Source organism: Eumetopias jubatus, unplaced genomic scaffold (genome assembly GCF_037043125.1).
Source record: "Eumetopias jubatus isolate StellerSeaLion01/CBP00866 unplaced genomic scaffold, mEumJub1_p1.0 scaffold_2, whole genome shotgun sequence".
Taxonomy (NCBI): domain Eukaryota; kingdom Metazoa; phylum Chordata; class Mammalia; order Carnivora; family Otariidae; genus Eumetopias; species Eumetopias jubatus.
In genome coordinates this window covers 138,506,562-138,526,811 of record NW_028274808.1, presented here as the reverse complement: position 1 = coordinate 138,526,811, position 20,250 = coordinate 138,506,562, and the positions used below count along the sequence as shown (strand labels likewise).

At 36.1% G+C, this 20,250-nt stretch overlaps 1 protein-coding gene across 1 annotated transcript in view; it reads right to left on the bottom strand.

Moving 5' to 3' along the window:
• ANTXR2 (ANTXR cell adhesion molecule 2) overlaps positions 1-20,250 on the bottom strand; it is a 144,476-nt gene that overhangs the window by 47,320 nt on the left and 76,906 nt on the right. The window contains exons 13-16 of the mRNA XM_088021140.1: positions 16,902-16,946; positions 15,961-16,053; positions 10,853-11,020; positions 10,470-10,550 (exon numbers count right to left, since the gene is read on the bottom strand). Coding sequence (XP_087877266.1) covers positions 10,470-10,550; positions 10,853-11,020; positions 15,961-16,053; positions 16,902-16,946 — 387 coding nt within the window. The remainder of the gene's footprint in view (positions 1-10,469; positions 10,551-10,852; positions 11,021-15,960; positions 16,054-16,901; positions 16,947-20,250) is intronic.

The window sequence follows — 20,250 nt, the reverse complement described above, 5'->3', positions numbered from 1 at the left end:
AAAAAAGATGAGAACAATGCAACTGAAAACAATAAAATAATAAATTTATCTTGATAAGAATAAAAATGATAAGCCTTTATCTGTTCAAAATTCCACCTAAAAGAAAATGGTGTCATGCTTTTATAACTCAGAAAATGTTTAATAGATTTAATTATAAATTAATTATTCAAAATGATAAATCTCAGCTCCATGTAAATAACATTTTTATGTATCAGTATCCTCAGCCATATCTTTATAAGAAATAATTCAAATTTATCAAATTTCAGAACTGTTCTGATGTCTTAATTTTCTTAGTAGCTTAGTCTCAGGGGAAGAGTCATGAACCTAAAATCATAAGTCATGATAACAAAAACTTTTAAAGTGTACAAAGTCAAAGTGATGTATCTCTTAAGAATGACTAGAGTCTAATGCATATATTCCCCCATAGCTCTTTTTTTGCATTATAGTGAAATATTATGATTTGTTCGCATAAGATTTCATACACAGAATTAGGAAGCTAAAGTCTCGACCCTGCTCATTGAGTTGGGGGAACCATGAAGTCAGCTGGGCATCAACTTAGATATATCAGGTGAAGAGCAGAGAGAATAGACAGAAAAGCTATACAGTAACTACAGTTTGAAAGCCATACATAGAGATCTGTTGACAACAGGACATCCAAGAAGACTCTCAGAGATATGCAAGTAGAATTTAGGAGAGAGGAGGGAATTGTCTAAAAATGACGTTGTTAATGATGATAGCAAAGCAGTGCAAGTCCATGTGCTCTCTAGAGAACAGTGAGTTGTGAGAATAACAGGAGAAGACCAACCGTTAAACCTTAGGAATCAGCCAAAGTTAGGAGAGGGGAGAACAGAGAGAAATGAATGATGTAGAGAAAGAAATCAGAGAGTAAACACTCTTAACTCTAGATAGGGCTTTTATCTGCACACTAGATATATAAATGTGCTATTTGAATTCTCTATTGAAATATGTTTTACAGATTTACTTTGTTAGGCAAGTAAGGTATGATTTGATATGATATATGATATGATATCAGTGTGGATAATTGCATAACCATATAATCATTTGTGTGTATAGCCCATTCTCATTAGGATAGATCTTAATGCTATTTGAATAAAATTTACTGAATTCATAATAAACTCTTTGTTAAGATACCATTAGTGTCAGGAAATGGCTCTAATAGAAGAATTTTCTGTAAGCAGGAAACAGTGCTTGATTTAAGAAAAAAAAATGGTTTGAAATCTCTAATTTTGATCCAAAACAAAAATGTGCTTAGTAGTGGAGAAGATTCTAAAATATAGGTATAATACAAATTATTTTCAGTGTACTAACCTGCTTGCTAAGAAACATTATGGGAATCTAAAGTTTAAGAAATCAGATACATCTTTTTTTCCATATTCTTAAAGTGAAAAGAGCTCTCTAAGGAGAGAGATATGAGGTATATCAGAGAGTAAAATGGTTTTGAAATGGGAACAAGTTTGTAAAAACTATCCCAACTTCATTAATTTTAAAAGAAGAAAAAAGAAAAAAAACAAGAAATTCCTCATAACCCTTTGAAATAAGAGCTAATTTTTAACCTAGTCATATAATGGTAAACAAGTGAATGTCTACTGGTATTCTCAAACACAATTTCTCGCAAAGTTTAAATAGTAAATCATTTTTATTCTATACCTCAAAGTTATATCAGTTTCAAATTTCTCAAGTGTTAGAGGTTGCAATTTGATTCAGTGCAGAATTAATGGAAAATATAAAGATTATGTGAAGCAATTTTAAAAAGGACTTAGAGATTAAAAGTGTGTATTATAAAAATCCTAGTGTTTTATTTTATTTAGAAATAAAAATGAAAGATATTTAGCAAAAAAAATATTTATTTCTCCTTAAAGTATATATTTATATAATGTGTTAATATAAATTCATTTTGAAGAATAAGGGAACAATAAAAGCTTCCTACTCAAGCCAATTTCCTTAACTGAGTTATGAAGCTTTCCTTAAACTAAACTTATAAATGGGGGTCTGGTAGACATGAAGGCACCACCGTAATGTACTTTGTTAAAATAATAAACTGTCTACAAAATTTAATGCATTTTTCCCCCTTGGACTGGTCCTTTGAGCTCTAAATTGAAAACTGAATATAATTTTGTAAATTATTAGAAATTATAAAGTAATTTACTTAAATATATTTAATTCTCTGTAAAAAAGCTATACATAAAATCCTTAAAATGGTTAAAAAAAAGTCAAAAATTATATCTGTGCTGACATTTCTGCTCCCAGTTAGATGATTTAATTGATGTCCTCAAGATGTTCTACAGCAATGTTGTATATTAAGGCTAAGAAAATAATGTAGTTAGCCCTGAACAACCAGTAATAACTCATGATATTTTTGGAAGTATTATTTTAGTGTAGCTAAATAGTAGTAGTAAAGCTCACTGATGATGAAAAAAAGTTTATTTCTAAAATCAGCACATTAATTTGTGAAGACAGTATTTACACTAATATAATAATTTTTGTCTCTTGACTGTCAAAAGCTGTTGATCAATTTTAATGAAGAAATCTAATGAAGAAAATCTAAACTTATAAGTTAATACATAAAATATGTATGAGGCCACTAAATGCAAATTATGCCTGGCTTGGGGGGTTAAGAAGCCATTTAAGTATCCAGATTCTACTTATACTACTTAGGTAATTCAAATTATTACATTTCACATATTCTATATTCCACTTTAGGGAACCAAACTGGGCCAACGCTTTTGTCATCCATAATTAACCTAAGAAATAGTATGAAAAAAGTACTCTATTTCATGAAATTATTATTTTCCACTGAAACAGGCATTGGTATTGATAACATACACACTGAGAAAATATGTTCTACAGGTGTATACACAGATATATTTATAGTAAACATACACATACACATATATACACATATTCAGTGGGATTGTAGTAATAATGGCATGTCCATGTGTTATTCTAGTAAAAATTTATCTTTCAAATTTATATAAACCAAAGCTATTACTTCTACTAATTTAAACAGGATATTTCAGGTATTTTAAGGATGCCCCAAAATATAAAGACAAGAGATAATCAGAATGAAAGATACTAGTGATAACACAAAGGGTAGAAAAATCTGATGGTAGTTTTTCCCAGTCAGGTCAATCATAATTAGTTTCAACGATCATATAAAATTTCAGATCTTACAAAAATAAAAGGTAAGCAATCACTTGAGTTTTAAAAAAAATCTTGATATTTTTCTCTATTCTGTCAATTAAGAATTCAAAAAAGAAAAGGTCTGAAAGTACCAGGAGCATTTTGTGTACGCAAGGCCTCAATGACTCAGGCTAAAATAAAGGGTTTTTTACAGCTCCTAAAAAATCCATTGCCAAGTCCAGCTTTAGAACACAAAATATTAAGAAGGAACCTAAAAACTAAGTGTAAAAATGCAGTCATTAGCAGCATAATTCCAAGCACTGAAAACAAATATCAAATCATTTGAGTTAAGGTTTCAATCTGTTCAGAAACACCCACAAGTGGTTTACATTCTGCAAATGTGATGGGGAACTTAAAGGCAGGGTGGCACGCAATCTCTGCTACCAAAGTGCAATTTAGTCTGAAGATGAAGTGGTTTAATAGCACTGAGTACTGGGTGATTTGTAAGCATGCTGGACCTCACAGTGATCCTGGGGAGGGTTAGGATCATCGAAGAAGCTGCCTTGGAAGACAGTGAGGTCAGTGTGTTTTGAACATGAGAATTCAGCTGCAGGACAGGCAGAAAAGTGAGCATAAGCTAGAACTAGAGAAATAAACAAGAGGTGCAGCCTTAATCATTTGCCATTGAGGTCATCAGGTTTCTCTGGAGTCTTTTAAATAAACCTGTGCTATGTTCTCAAGACTTTTTTTTTTCCTGTAGATTTTTTTAAAAATCAGAGGACGGACATTGGGTTCTGTCAAAATGGATTTCCCATTTTTTAAAGCAGCTACCATCAATCATTTTAAAACCTGAAAATCATATCTGCACAATTAATAAAAGTCCTCTCAACATAATAAATTTAGCTTAATTGGAAACTCACTATGCACTTCTGTTGCTTATTTCACTGCTGACTGATGAAAACTTGGCCACATTCTAGCATCTCTCCCCAGGCCACTGTTCCCTGGCTACTCCCCCTCCAAAGGATACCTTTGAGTTAGCACCTTTCCTTCATCTCCTAGTAACCTTGCAAGTGTTCCCTTGGGCGAGGGAGCCTAAATTTTATTAATAATAACAGTTTACATTACCACAGACTATTATATTACCATACCCTGGAGCTTTATTTGTCAGACTAATATTTTAACCAATTCTCATTATGCCATATGAGTGTGTGCCCAATCATGAGCTTTTACAATATTCCCACTGAAAAAGTATACACATTCTGGAATTTCTTTCTGGCGGAATCTAGGTGACAGAGTGGGAAAACACCTCAAAAAGAAAAAATGCTTCCCTGAACATGCAATTCTGACTTTCGACTTAAAATTTTATGTCTAATATCCAACTCTAGGCATACTGCCTTTATAAACAGAAAATTAAAGCTAATGGAATTTTCTCAATTTTGTTTTACTAAAAATTTACAACCATCTGGAAAATAATTTCCTTTCACCTCCATGGAGTAAGTAGCCCCATGATATAAGTTTTCCAAAACAAACAGTGGATGCGCTTCACGGGTGTCACCATTACCAGGATTCTTCTCTTGCAGGGTATAAATTTACGTGGGTTTACTGGTGAGTGAGGGATTGCGGTCTGAAGGTTAACATAACCTCGATTACACAGCCAAGAAGCTCCTCGGAGATTTAATTGGTTCGTGGAACAACTCCAAACTAGTGTTGCGCTTTCTTCTTTCTTTGCCTTTTCTGCTTCTCCAACTCTCACTTTTCAAATAAAAAAGGAGCACGCATGGTAATGCATGATTTATAAATTACCTTGTTATTGCAAAAACAAAACACTGCTTTGAAAACCAAACAAACTCCTGCTGCGGACTCCAGCATGTTTGATGGAGGCCCTTCAAAAGCGTCCATGGCTTAATGGAGGTTGTTTATGTGGAGACTTCAATCTGTACCTGCTGTCCCCCGTCACTCCCTGGAAACTTGGCGGCAGATGTTGCAGCGTTAAGTTGTCTCTGAAGTGGCTTTCTGTCCTAGTCTCCCCACCGCAACGGAGTCAAACTGCATTAGATCTCTTTATTTCTGCCTAAGGCAAGTTTGGGAGCGCAGCTGTGTCCACCCCCACCCCTACCTTTGGTGTTTCAGGCCTCCAGGCAGCGAGTAGGAGACCAAAATGGCTCTGCCGCTCTCAACTACCTCCGCTGACGATCCGGCCGCTCGCTGCGGGCTGGGGAGGCGGCTGACGCTGCTGCGAACAGATGCGGCGACAACCTGCTAGCTTACACCTGGACGCGCGGCCCTAACCTCGCGCGCCGCGCCCTGAAACATTCATGACTCGGAGGATTTGCAGCCACAATCAAAGCCTGGGCCGGGCCTGTGCGCAGCGCGCGGACCCCGCCACCTCCACAGGAGCTGGCGGCGCGCAAGGGGAGCGGGGGCCAGGGACGGAGCCGGGGATTTCTCGCGCCGCTTTGATACTCTATGCCTGAACTTCAATTACTTGATCAAGGACTTCGATTGAGCAGTGAATTCTTCTGCAAATGAGCCCGGTGCGGCCTCTGAGCCATAAAAGGAGAGCATTTGGCTTGAAATTCAGCGTGCCGGGACTCGCAGAGGAAATGTGCTTGACTCCCGGTTTAGTTCTACGTACGCTGATTTGTTTATTAAACTAAACACTCAAGAGGCAGAATCTGCAGTAAACAATTTATAAATAAATGACAAGATTGTTTCCCTAGGTAGAAAACGTGCTGTTGACTAGGCATGGGTTCTGTTATTTTGGAACCATCAGCCACAACCTGAAAACAATTGTTTCATTGTCTCTCAAGCAGCACTAAGTTTGTTTTGCCTTATTTTTTTAAGAAAGAAAATGACTATTACTCCTTTAAGATCCACAAAGGACAAAACATTCTTGCAACATTCAGTTGTCCTACGAATGTACAGAATGGTAACTCGGCTAACATATTGGAATGTTTTTTTGCTGTGTAATTCTATAATCTCTGAAAAACTACAGGTTATAGTTATGTATGTATGTGGGATGAGAAGTTTATATTGGAATTAATTACATCAAATAAAGAATACCTGGTTGATGATGCGAAGTTGACAGAAACAGATATTCTTAATAATCTTTGCAAAACATGGAAAATGGGAGATGGGAAATAAAAAGAAGGGAAGGCAAAGAGTTCCCAAATTGTCTAAAGGAAAAAGGTTATATGCTGATAACTATAACAGACTTGACATCAATCCCCAGTCTAAAAAATAATAAATACTATAAAGTTTCACTAGCAAGAAACAGAAACAAAAGGGCAAATCATGCCAACCTTACCTAATCTACATGATTAAATAATTCTGCATCATTGGTTTGGTTAGATGAGGAAATATACTATGCATTATACCATAAATTCAGCAAATAATTTAACAAAATTCATTAAATATCCTTTTGAATACGATAGTAAATTGAGGGGTGCCTGGGTGGCTCAGTCGGTTAAGCGTCCAACTCTTTTTTTTTTTAAGATTTTATTTATTTATTCATGAGAGACAGAGAGAGAGAGAGAGGCAGAGGGAGAAGCAGGCTCCCAAGGAGCAGGGAGCCCGATGCGGGACTCGATCCCAGGACCCCGGGATCATGACCTGAGCCGAAGGCAGACGCTTAACCATCTGAGCCACCCAGGCGCCCAAGTGTCCAACTCTTGATTTCAGCTCAGGTCATGATCTCAGGGCTGTGAGATTAAGACCTACGTTGGGCTCTGTACTGGGCATGGACCCTGCTTAAGATTCTCTCCCTCTCCGTATGCCCCTCCCCCACCAAAAAAAAATCATTTAAAAAAAAGATGGCAAACTAAGATTGTACTATTCGGGTGGGTTCCTAGCTTCCATACTAATGTCAATTAACTGGATTATCAGCCTGTGGAGAAAGCTTTCATGGAGTGCCACATTGAGGCTTTAACAGTGGTTTGAAATAAGTAACAAAAACTTGCAGGTGACAAAATGCTGGAAGCAGTAAAGCTATACAAGAATAAGCATTATGAAAAAAAGACGAAGTCATACTGTGTCAGATACACATACAATCATAATATATATTTGATGGAGCATACATAGGTTTATGGTGGAAAAACTGGAGACTTAATCACACACAGTAAAGATCTACTATCTTTTATGTACAACTTTGAAATAAAAAATCTTTGAAAACTCTTAAGTTTTCTGCTGAGTTTGTCACCAAAATTTATTTGGAAGCAAACCCTGACTTGAACTTGAGACTATTAATAGTCTATGTCTACTTGCAGTTACTAATATTTCTGTAGCAAAATGTCTAAATAATGTAATCGGAAGGTGCTGCATTACATAAATATATGAAGTATGGACTATATCAGATTCCTAAAATGTGAAAAATTCTGAATTTTGAAACAATTTGAACTTAAGAGTTAGAATAAAAGTCTTTGGGGCTATAATAGACAAAAGAATGGCCAAATGACCAGAACAAAAGAAATCATGGTCAAAATAATGAAAAGATTACTCTTAAACCATGGAAAAACAAATGATTTAAACTGCTAGGACACATACAGTATTCTAACACTATAATTTTTTTCTTTTTCTTTTTCTTTTTTTAAGTAGGCTTTAGCCTGGAGCCCAACACAGGGCTCCAATATAAGCTTCTCATCCCACATACATACATTACTATAACCTGTATTTTTTCAAACTCATGACCCTGAGATCAAGACCTGAGACCAAGAGCCTGAGGCTTAATGGACTGAGCCATCCAGGCACCCTTCTAGCACTATAATTTCTTTAAAAATATTAAATTTATTTAGTATCTAACAAAGTGCTTGGTACATGTTAGGCACTAGATAAATATTTGTTGGATGAATGAATGAGTGTAATTCATCATTTAAAAAACCAAATATATCAATTTATCCAATCTTAAAGATTTCTTCTTTTCTATTACCAACCTATCATTCTGGTTTCAATCCCCAACCCCCAGATTATCTAGCAATCCACAAATCATTGTATTCTTGGCTGCCTCAGAGACTTTGCTCTTGATGCTTCCTCCATGGAAAAGTTCAGTCCACCTAACTCCACCTGTTGAAATTCTACTCATATTTAAAGATAGAAGGCCTATATTTTTGAAGAAGCATTTCCAAGTTCCTCCAGAGAGAGTTAACCTCTCTTCTTCTGTGCACTCAAGAGTACTTGATACCTACTTATATTATGGCTCAAGATCACCTTCCAGAATAAATATTACTTTCCTGTATGTCTTGTTTCCCAGACAAGTTTTAGGTTTCTTAAGGGCAAAGACTACAGTCTGCACTTACCCCTCAGTATTACCTGATGTCATTACTTGTGCACATTTATAATCCAAAAATTACTGAATTAAATCAGAATTAGTAGGAACGATGAAAGACAAAACTAAATTTTAATCATGAGAGTTAAAAGAATATATCCTGTATTGGCAAGAGTGCTAGAACAACTGTCTGCCTTTGCCAGCTAATACATCTTTAGTGCTGGCACAAAACTCAACACTTTTAAAGGTGAAAATTATTGAACAAATGAACTAATGTCGAATCTGGGGGAGAGAAAACTAAGGTGATGCACAAAAACAATTTTAAAACACATAAAGTGAAAGCCTAACATATTAAAGAATAAAGAGAATTGTTATATGTTGGTCCAGAAGCAGAACTTCAGATCATGAATTTAAACAGAGGCACAAATTTCAATAAACATAAAAACTTTCTATTAACCAGAGTGGTCTGGTAATGAAAGAGGCTCCTTCATACAACACCTGGTTATCTCTACCTATTGTCCAAGCAAAGGGTAAATGATCTGTTGGGAGAATGCTCAAACTGGATTTCCTAAATGGCTGAACTCAGATGTTTTGAAAATGACCCTCATTTCATAGAAGTAAAATTTTAAAGATTTAGATGTTTTTGTTTTATATATATAAATATATAACACTGAACATAGTTTGGCACTATAAAATATTCATTTCATTGATCATTTCATCCTTTAAAAAACAGCCTATTAAACCTGAATGAACCTAAAGTCCTCTGAAGTTGAAGTGAATAAAGTTGACTCACTTCAGATTTGGTGATCAGGATGATGATTATGTTGACACACAATGAAATGATCCTGTTATTATTACTAACAGTGTTGTGTCTGAACCAAACCTGTCCATTGTTACAAATGGAAATGTTTTCAACAATTTTTCTTACATTGATACTATAGAAAATAGTGCTAACATATTAAAGAAATCATAACAATGGAGGAATTCTCGCCAAATTTCCATAAACAAAAGACATCAAATAGGCTTCCTCAGTAGGGAAAACGTATACATATATACGTGTGTGTATATACGTATTTTTTTTAATGTGAGTGTGTGTGTGTCTCACCATCGCAGATTTCTATAATGCATTATAGTCCCCCCTTATCCACAGGCGATATGTTCCAAGACCCCCAATGGATGCGTGAAACCACAGACAGTACCAAAACTTATATACACTGTGTTTTTCCCTATACGTACATACCTATGATAAAGTTTACTTTATAAATTAAATGTGGTGAGAGAGATTAGCAAAAATGCCTAAAAATAAAATAGAAAAATTACAGTGATATACTGTAATAAAAGTTATGTAAATGTGGTCTCTCTCTCAAAATACTATTGTCCTATACCTACCCTTCTTCTTGTGATGACATAAGATGATAAAATGTCTGTGTGATGAGAGGAAGTGAGATGAATGACATAGGTATTGTGACGTAGCATTAGGCTACTACTGACCTGCACATGTGTCAGAGGAGGGTTATCTGCTTCTGGGCCACAGTTGACTATGGGTAACTGAAACTGTGGATAAGGGAGGACTACCGAAAGACACTTTGATATATTTAAGAAATTGGTTTGCATCAACTGTTGAAGGCACAGAAATATATATTTATACCTGAAGAAATGGAGGCTCCGCATGGTTCCTGGGCCTCACTGCCAGTAAATGGTAGAGAAAGGTTCCAACTACTAATCCCCAGTCTGTCCTTCCCACTTGGCAAAACCTCTGAATGTGATGTCGTCCAAGTCAAAGGCCAAAGCAGTGAGTGTGCATATTAAAGTATGCGTACGAAAGACCATAATTTGTATGTATTCCTTGACAAGAGACTCGTGTTAAACCATGACTTGAAGATGTATTCTAACAACAGTGGATAATTTATGAAGCGCCCCATGTAATAGGATCTTGCACAAGACAACAATTCCTTCCTTCCCCAAGTGTAGGGAGGGCTTTAAAAATTCTTTTCGATTATTATTTCACTACCAGCATCATGTTGATCCAAGCCCTCAGCTCTGTGCCAGCACACCTCCACATACAAACCTCATCGCCTTCCTGAGGCCGCATCAAGGAAACACGGTCGTACTGCCGCCGCAACAGAGCCCAGAGCGCATCAAGACGACCCTAAAGGGAAACATGATTTGTAAATTCCTAGGCAACGTTTTCGACCTCTATCCACTAAATAAATAAAGAGTTAAAACGGAGACGGTAAAGTCTGATTCCCTCCTACCATTTCTTTCCTAAACCAAGCAAACAAATAAATAACAAAAACAAAGGTTCTTGCCGCAGACTAAGAGTTAGTTGCTAGGATGGCTAATGAATGAGTGCTGCTGGGTGCACCGTGGTCCGCCTGCAGGCAGCTAAAGAAGTCATCATTTCTCCAGTTACAGTTTCCCAGTTAAGTCACAGAAAATTGAAACAAGTACCTTAATTGGTGTGTACCACTTTGTCTGAGGAGGCTGGTATGTGGGTTTGGGCCGAGGTGGTCTCGGCCTGACGGGTTCCTCAACTTCTTCAGGAATCTTCACCACAGCATTTTTGGCTTTCTCTAGCCTCGCACCTTCCTCAGTAGATCCTTTATCACCCCAACGAACCTTTAAGACAAAGGGAAAATACTTGTGTCAGACATCGAGTGTCCTAGAAGAACAGCTCTTATTCAGCAGATGGTCTTTGTCCAGCCAGGAGCATGGAGAAGTCCTACAAAAGCCGAGGACATTAACAAAGATGACAAAGATAAGGTAAGAGAAGCTCTGCAAAGAAATATGAAGGCCTGTCCAGAATACACTGACTCACCAGAATTAAATGATTTCCACAAAGGAAAAAAAAAAAATTTGTAAAAAGCATTTTAATGACCTGAGTTAGTGGGTGGGGATATAGATGATTACTATTCACAGAAAGAACTACTCAAGGCTTTTTGATAAGACTTACTTAGATGTTTTTACCTTTTTACTACAATTTTAGAATAGGCTTTCAATCTCAAGTGGACCCTGTTGAGTCATTAAAATGTATCTGTATCTTTCAGTGTGAACAGTGGTACTAGAATGTTCTTTATGAGGTTGTTAAAATTGTTTTAAACACCATTAAACCTTTAGAGCTAGCTAGTTGGCTTTCTTTCCAGAGAAATGACCTTCTCTTTCAAATCAGAGTGTCTTTATCTAGATAAACTAAAACTTATGGAATCTTTAGATATAGCTAAACTGAGCTAAAAAACTAGCTAAAAAACTCTAAAACCAGGATATATCCTGGAAGTTGTGACGTCTCAATTTTAAGGGAAAAAAACAAAAAAAGATACACAGTTAACTAAACAAATAAATGTCATAACTCAGAAAAGTAATTCAGAATAAAAATGTAAGTAGATAAATGTTACATCTATTCAGAAATTACAGATTTAAGATATACAGCTCCCCAGCCTAGCCTTCACAGTTGGCATCGTTAGAGGTAAGGGTAATCATACTCTTCCTCCAAGAATCATTGACACCATTCTCAGATAAAGAACACGAAGATGGCTGACCTGGAGTTTTCTTTCTTTTTTCTTTTTTAAAGATTTTTATTTGCTTATTTGAAAGAGAAAGAGAGCACAAGCAGAGGGAGGGCAGAAGGAGAAGCAGACTCCTCGCTGAACAGGGAGCCTGACACAGGGCTCGATCCCAGGACTCTGAGATCATGACCTGAGCTGAAGTCAGATGCTTAACCAACTGAGCCACCCAGGCGCCCCTGACCTAGAGTTCTGACTCAGTGTATTTCTAGAGACTCACCTCTTAACAGCCTAGACTCTGAAGTACAGTTGCTGAGGTCTAAAGGAAATTCATTAATTAAATTCTTAGTGTTAGTTCATGAAGTAGCTGGTCCATCATCCTTATCACCATCATCACAAACAACACAATAAATAATTCTCACTCAATCTCAAAGTCTAAAATTAGGAAATATTTCATGGATTTTTCCTAAAACTCTCAAAAGCAATTATAGGCATACCTCAGAGATACTGCGGGTTTGGTTCCAGACCATGACAATAAAGCAAATAGCATAATAAATGAGGCAAATGAATGTTTTGGTTTCCCAGTGCATATAAATGTTACTGTACTGTAGACTATTAAGTGTGCAATAGCGTTAGGTCTAAAAAAACAATGTACATACCTTAACTAAAAAATACTTTACTGCTAAAAATTTCTAAGCGTCATCTGAGCTTTTAGCAAGTGGTAATCACTGATCACAGACCATCATAACAAATACAACAATAGTGAAAAAGTTTGAAATATTGCAAGAATTACCAAGATGTGACACAAAGACACAAAGTGAGCAAATGCTGTTGGAAAAATGACACCGATAGACTTGCTCAATGCAGAGTTGCCACAAACCTTCAATTTGTAAAAAACAGTATCTGTGAAGTGCAATAAAGCAGAGCGCAATAAAACAAGGTATGCCTGTAAATATATATACATTTATATGTATACCTTTTAATATTTTAGTTTAACCGCATTGAGATAGTTAAAAAAGATTTTAAAAAAACAAGAATAAATTGCTAAAGGGAGCTTTAGCAGAATTAATATACCTGGCTTTTTTACTATGGAGAAAAGAAACAAGGGCAAGCTTGATAGCTAAATTCTTCCAACTCTACTTGGCTTTCATAATAAACAATAAAATTCCATCATTTCCAGAGTATATTTGGATGACTAGGAGGTTGTATCATAAAGGAGCAATTTCAGAATTGAGAAAAAAACAAAAAAACAGTTTCACGCTGAATTGGCAGAAACACACATTTGAAGTCATTAGGTATTGTGGATCAGTTGTGCTAACATCTGTTATTAACATCAGCTCAGCTCCAGCTTTCTGCAAATTGCCATTACCATAGCATTTAAATATTTAATTTAAAGGAGGAGTAAGAAAAAAAAATCTACGTAAAATCCCTACCCTGGCTTAAAATAACATCAGTTACAAAGATTTGTTCTATAATTCAGATATGCACATAATTTCTATAATTCCATTTATTTTTCCCAGGTAAAGGTATTTTTTTAAGGGAAATACTTTCCAGGTTTAAATAGGCATGTTTTAAAAATAGATTATGTTTTCTATTTTCCCTAAGTTTAAATAAGATCAGATTTGAGAGAGCTTAATGATGCTTAATTCTCGATTCAATTGTTATTGTGTATATTTAAGTACTGTCTCCCCTTTGTAATGTTCACATTTACTTTCTCATCCCCATTCCACCTCACTGATGGAATACCACACGCAACATAGCTAAAATTTTCCAAAGCTAAAACGCACCCCAATTTATTAAAAGCGGATGAGTCCTTTTCATAAATTTCCTTAAACTGAAAAGGACTGGCAATGTAATTTCACATATTAAGAATTAGTAACTCTTGAAACTTGAAATATAAGTTAGTCATGAATGTGCGTGACCTATGGCTTTCTTGACCATAAACCAATATTACTCCTTTTACCTCAGGACCACTTCAGGTGTTCATGGGTATGCTTTTCTTTAGAAAGAGATCTCAATCTTCGATGTACTGGAATATTGGACTAACAAAAATCTGGCATAACTCCTAGTGTTTTCAGCAAAAACATAATTCATTTAAGGCTCACTTACTAGCATACCCTTATCTCACTGTCATGTGGTATTTTATATGTGTAGATTTCAAAATCGAATTAAATTTATATTTTGTATATAAAGTAGTGCATGTTCATTGTCAAAGGAGTTAGGAAAAAATAGGGAAATATATAGCACAAATTGAAAATCACTCCCTCCAGAGAAAGCTACTAACATTTTGTAGTATAGCTTGTCCACCCTTTCTTCCCCTTCCATACAGTTTTTACACACACATTTTGGAATGAGGTGAAGTAAATTAAGAATAAGTTGGGACAGACCATATTTAGATGTCCATATGTAACTCCTTTATTTACAAGTTTATTTTTCATATACATAAAATTATCTAATCTACTCTTTCCCCACCCCTCCCAGCCTAAAATGACACAGCAAAGGGAAGCAGGAGGAGAATGACCTTCGTTCTGTGTCAAGCAACAAGAGCTAAGCCTAGCCATGTTCTCTTGGACTGTTTGATATTCTCAGTCATCCGCATGCGAACGCATATGCACTATCTTCTCCAAAAGACAAATTTAATAGCTTCTAGCACCTGCCTTTTCCATGGCTTATTAGCAATGAGGTACCTGTCTCAGAGGATATTTCAGCAATAAAGTGGCATGCTTTTAGGGAAAGTGTGCATTATTTTAAGATCTAATATGATCAAGAAAGTGAGAATCACTATCAGATGACTTGAATAACCACTCTGGTAATGACAACCACGTGAAGTAGGTCTGAGCAGAATACTGAAATTTATTCTGGAAAGGGGAAACTCTCCTTGGGAATCTGAATTTTATTGAAATGTAGAAAAAAGAGAAAATTGCAACAGTTGTGAGGTTGTTAATTAGCTCACTGATTTTTGCTGGCAGTAATAGGACAAAGCCCATATGACGGGAGAAGACATGTGAAATGACTGCAGAACACATAAAAAGTCCTTCTTATTAAGAAGTAAAGTTAAAGGGTAACTAATAAGGAAGAGATGCCAGGATCTGTGTTTAATGATAAAGTCAGCCTATCAATGAGAAAATTCCTCCAACTGTTCCTTGAGGTAGGATGCTGGCCTGTCTATGCTGTGGTTAAGGGCTCAGTGCCGGCAATAAGTGCTTATTATTAATTAATCCATCATTTTGAAAACTATTTCTGTGGTGGTAAGAAGACCTCATTTCATTTTTAAGATATAATATTAAAGTTCAATTTTAATCCACACTTTGAGCCAGTCTAAAAGTTCTATAAATGATATTTAAGATTAATTATGATTGTTCATAAGTGGTAACTAAAAGCTGTAAAAAAAAAAAAAATGCCTTAAATGTGCTTCCCCTAGGGGCACCTGGGTGGTTCAGTTGGTTAAGCAACTGCTTTCAGCTCAGGTCATGATCCTGGAGTCCTGGGATGGAGCCCCGCAGGCTCCCTCCTCATCAGGGAGTCCGCTTCCCCCTCTGACCCTCCCCCCTCTCGTGTTCTCTCTCTCATTCTCTCTCTCTCTCAAATAAATAAATAAAATCTTTTTAAAAAAATGTGCTTCCCCTACATCTGTGATAAGGTCATACCCATACCCCGAATATTTTAACATTTTTATCCCTAAATAGTACATAACTATTAGATCTTTTCAAAGACCAGCATTATTGCTACTTTAAGTGGCTGGCTTCTACAAAGTTGATGCTATCTGCAGTAATTTTTTCCAAAATAGTGAGAAAAACCCTAACTTTGTTTCGCCCTTTAGAGTTCAAACATCTTATCAATGCAATTCTTTGACTAATGAAGTCAATTCTTCTTGAACAGTTTTGAAATGGCCAGGATGATTCCACAGAAAAAAAAAATTATCCAAAAAAGACCCAGTGTTAAATAAAACTAGATGGTATTATGAAATTCTGAAAAGCACAGTTTCCATGGCTTAATAGTTCTAGAATTACACATTCCAGATTAGCAGCTTCTATTTTTTTTTTTTTTAAAGACACCAACCTCCATTCTTTTAATTCCTCCAACCCCTCGACCACCATAATAGGAAGCATCCACAGTTGGCCATTTCTTCGTAGGCAGAGGTTCTTCTTCTTCCTATGTAGAATATTACAAGTTTTTGAAAGTGGGTTTAATTAATTTCTTAAAATACTGGTTAGTCAGAACTAACACACATTTAAACATTTTTCTGAATAATGCCACTGATATGGAAGAAATGGAGTAACAATTATATATGGGGCATTTGGAGGTACTTATGCTTACATGCATAAATTTCAAGTGGAGTTCTACAGAATATAAGGACTCCTGCCCTCCCAATTTTAGGAATCTCCTTTATTTCACCAGATTACCAGAAGTTGCTCCTTAACTATGAGCAGCATCATTTGTTTTTTTTTTTCAATTCCAATTGTTACTTCAAATTTAAAAAGATAAGACATTAAATGTAGGAAAGCATTTCAAAAATCATTTAAAGCATCAACATACATATTAAGTTAAACTGCAAAATTGGCACTAAAAAGATAGGCAGTTAAGAAGTTTTGAAAATGCACTACTTCCATATTTCATGTTGCTAACATAAGTTTGGCTAAAGTAATAATCATTTTGAAGAAAGGATGAACACCTTTAAACTTCCAGCTTGGATCTTCTACCTTTTATAAATAAAATAAGTAACATCAGGACTATCGATCTATTGATAGACAAAGTAAAGTAAATCTCCGTGCACTATTAAGCCTCATGGCCAGTCTATATTTATCAGTTTTTGAGGGTCCTATTCCTCTAGCACATGAAAGAAATCCTAAGAAGATGAAAAATAACAATGAATTTTCATAAATTCAAAAGTCAATACATAGGTATCACAGTTATCCAACAGCAAGGTAATTGATCAAATTTGGGGATAATATCTAAATACAGAAAAAAATATCCACATCACTCATTAGGCACTTATTTACCTCTTTTGGTGCAGGAGGTGGTGGTGGAGGAGGATCCTTGATAACCTGTCCAAAAAAAAAAAAAACCAAAGGTAAAAATTTTGGTGGCATAACAAGGAGACAGCAAAGATGTGTAAAAACAACTCAATTAGTAACATATGGTAGTAGTGCCAAAGATGTCCCCAGTGAACCTTGCCTCTCAATGGGTATGCCTCTCCCTTTGAATACAGGCTCTCCTGTAACAGGCTTTTGACTAACTAGCATGAAGTAAAAGTGGTACCATGTGACTTCTGCAGCTGGTCAAAAGAAGCTTTTCCACTTCCCTCAGCATCCCTGGGACACTCACTCTGGAGGAAGCCTGCTGTCATGCCAGAAGTCTACCTTGAGACCATTGGGCCAGGAGGAGGAAGAACCCCAGGATAACCTTACAAAAAGGCTGGGTAATGAGAGGTGCCTGGCCAGCCCCCAACTATATCAGCCATCCCAGCTGAAGCACCAAACATGGCTCTCTTGGACCTGGAGGCCTGTCGAGCTTTCAGATGACTCCAGCCCAGCTGCCCCTGATTGCAATCACATGAGAGAACCCCAAAATGAAAATCTCCTAGCTGAGCCAGTCTCCACAGAACCGTGAAGACACTAAATTGTTTGAGGACACTAGGTTGTGGAGTGGTCTGTTAGACAGTGCTAGATAACAACCACATAACAATTCACAAAACTCCTTCATTCATTCATTTTATCTTTATGCCATAGATCTGCAAACATTTTCCACAAGACTATGGTATGTCCCTTCAAACAGAGCAGGAATTTACTACTGAAATCTTCCTTCTAAGACTCATTGACTTTTTCATAAATTTACAATGCACAAGTTAACTTGCTTTGCAAGAGATGATGGGGAAATTACCTTTCTCTTTCCCCACCATTAATCTAGAAGCAAATCAACTTTTTAACCAAGATGCCTTTTCTATGAATCATTACTCAATATATTCTTTCATGAAATTGTATATGGCTGATTCTTCATGTGATAGGAATGAAGCCTGAGATCTAATCTAAATGACCTCTACCATCACTGAGGTAGATGAGGTAGACAACTTTTCACACCATCATGATATAAAATTATTGATCGGGGCACCTGAGTGGCTCAGTCGGTTAAACATCTGACTTGACTTTGGCTCAGGTCATGATGTTAGGATTGTGAAATCGAGCCCTGCATTGGGCTCTGTGCTGGGCGTGGAACCTGCTTAAAATTCTCTCTCCCTCTTCTCCCTCTGTCCTCACCCCCAGATTAAAATAAAAAAAAAAAAAATAGTAAAAGAAAATCATTGACCAAGTGCCAACGGCTTCTGATAATTCAAGTACACATCCAAGTCTCTAGACTAAGAGGAAAAATTTTTTGAAAATATAACTGCTTCACTTTATAACTGCATCCCCTTTCTCCACATCCTCACCAACATCTGTTGTTTCCTGTGTTAATTTTAGCCATTCTGACTAATGTGAGGTGGTATCTCATTGTGCTTATGATTTGTATTTTCCTGATGATGAGTGATGTTGAGCATCTTTTCATGTGTCTATTAGCCCTTTGGATGTCTTCTTTGGAAAAGTGTCTATTCATGTCTTCTGCCCATCTCTTAACTGGATTATTTGTTTTTTTGGGTGTTGGTTTGATAAGTTCTTTATAGGTTTTGGATACCAGCCCTTTATCCAATATGTCATTTGCAAATATATTCTCCCATTCCAGAGGCTGCCTTTTAGTTTTGTTGATTGTTTCCTTTGTTGCGCAGAAGCTTTTTATCTTCATGAAATCCTATTAGTTAATTTTTGCTTTTGTCTCCCTTGCCTTTAGAGACATATCTAGTAAGAAGTTGCTGTGGCTGAAGTCAAAGAGGTTACTGCCTGTTTTCTCCTCTAGGATTCTAATGGTTACCTGTCTTACATTTAGATCTTTCATCCATTTTGAATTGATTTTTGTGTAGGGTGTAAGACAGAGGTCCACTTTCATTCTTCCACATATTGCTGTCCAATTTTCCCAACACCACTTATTGAAGAGACTGTCTTTTTTCCATTGGATATTCTTTCCTGCTTTGTTGAAGATTAGTTGGCCATACAATTGTGGGTCCATTTCTGGGTTTTTTATCCTGTTCTATTGATCTATGCGTCTGTTTTTGTGCCAGCACCATACTGTCTTAATGATTACAGCTTCAAGTCAGGAATTGTGATGCCTCTGCTTTCCTTTTCTTTTTCAATATTACTTTAGCTATTCAGGGTCTTTTCTGGTTCCATACAAATTTTAGAATTGTTTGTTCTAGCTCTGTGAAAAAAGCTGGTGTTATTTTTATAGGGATTGCATTGAATATTTTATAGGGATTGCATTGAATGAATTGCATTGAATATGTAGATTGCTTTGGGTAGTTTAGACATTTTAACAATGTTTATTCTTCCAATCCAAGAGCATGGAATGTTTTTCCATTTCTTTATGTCTTCTTCAATTTCTTTCATAAATGTTCTATAGTTTTCAGCATACAGATCTTTTACCTCTTTGCTTAGGTTTATTCCTAGGTATCTTATGATTTTTGGTGCAATTGCAAATGGGATCAATTCTTTGATTTCTCTGTCTGCTGCTTCATTATTGGTGTATAGAAATGCAACAGATTTCTGTACATTGATTTTATATCTTGTAACTTTGCTGAATTCATGTATTACTGCTAGCAATTTTTTGATGGGACCTTTCAGGTTTTCTGCATAGAGTATCATGTCGTCTGCAAATAGTGAAAGTTTGACCTCTTCCTTGCCAATTTGGATGCCTTTTATTTCTTTCTATTGTCTGATTGCTGAGGCTAGGACTTCTAGTATTATGTTGAATAACAGTGGTAAGAGCAGACATCCCTGTCATGTTCCTGACCTTAGTGGAAAAACTCTGTTTTTCCCCATTGAGGATAATATTAGCTGTATATGGCATTTGTATGTGGCCTTTATGATGTTGAGGTATGTTCCTTCTATCCCTACTTTCTTGAGGGTTTTTATCAAGAAAGAATGCTGTATTTTGTCAAATGCTTTTTCTGCATCTATTGAGAGGATCATATGGTTTTTATCCTTTCTTTTATTAATGTGGTGTATCACACTGATTGATTTGTGGATGTTGAACCACCCCTGCAGCCCAGGAATAAATCCCACTTGATTATGGTGAATAATCATTTTAATGTACTGTTGGATTTGATTAGTTAATATCTTGAGAACTTTTGCATCATGTTCATCAGGGATATTGGTCTATAATTCTTTTTGGTGGGGTCTTTGGTTTTGGAATCAAGGTATTGCTGGCCTCATAGAATGAGTCTGGAAGTTTTCCTTCCATTTCTATTTTTTGGAACAGCTTCAG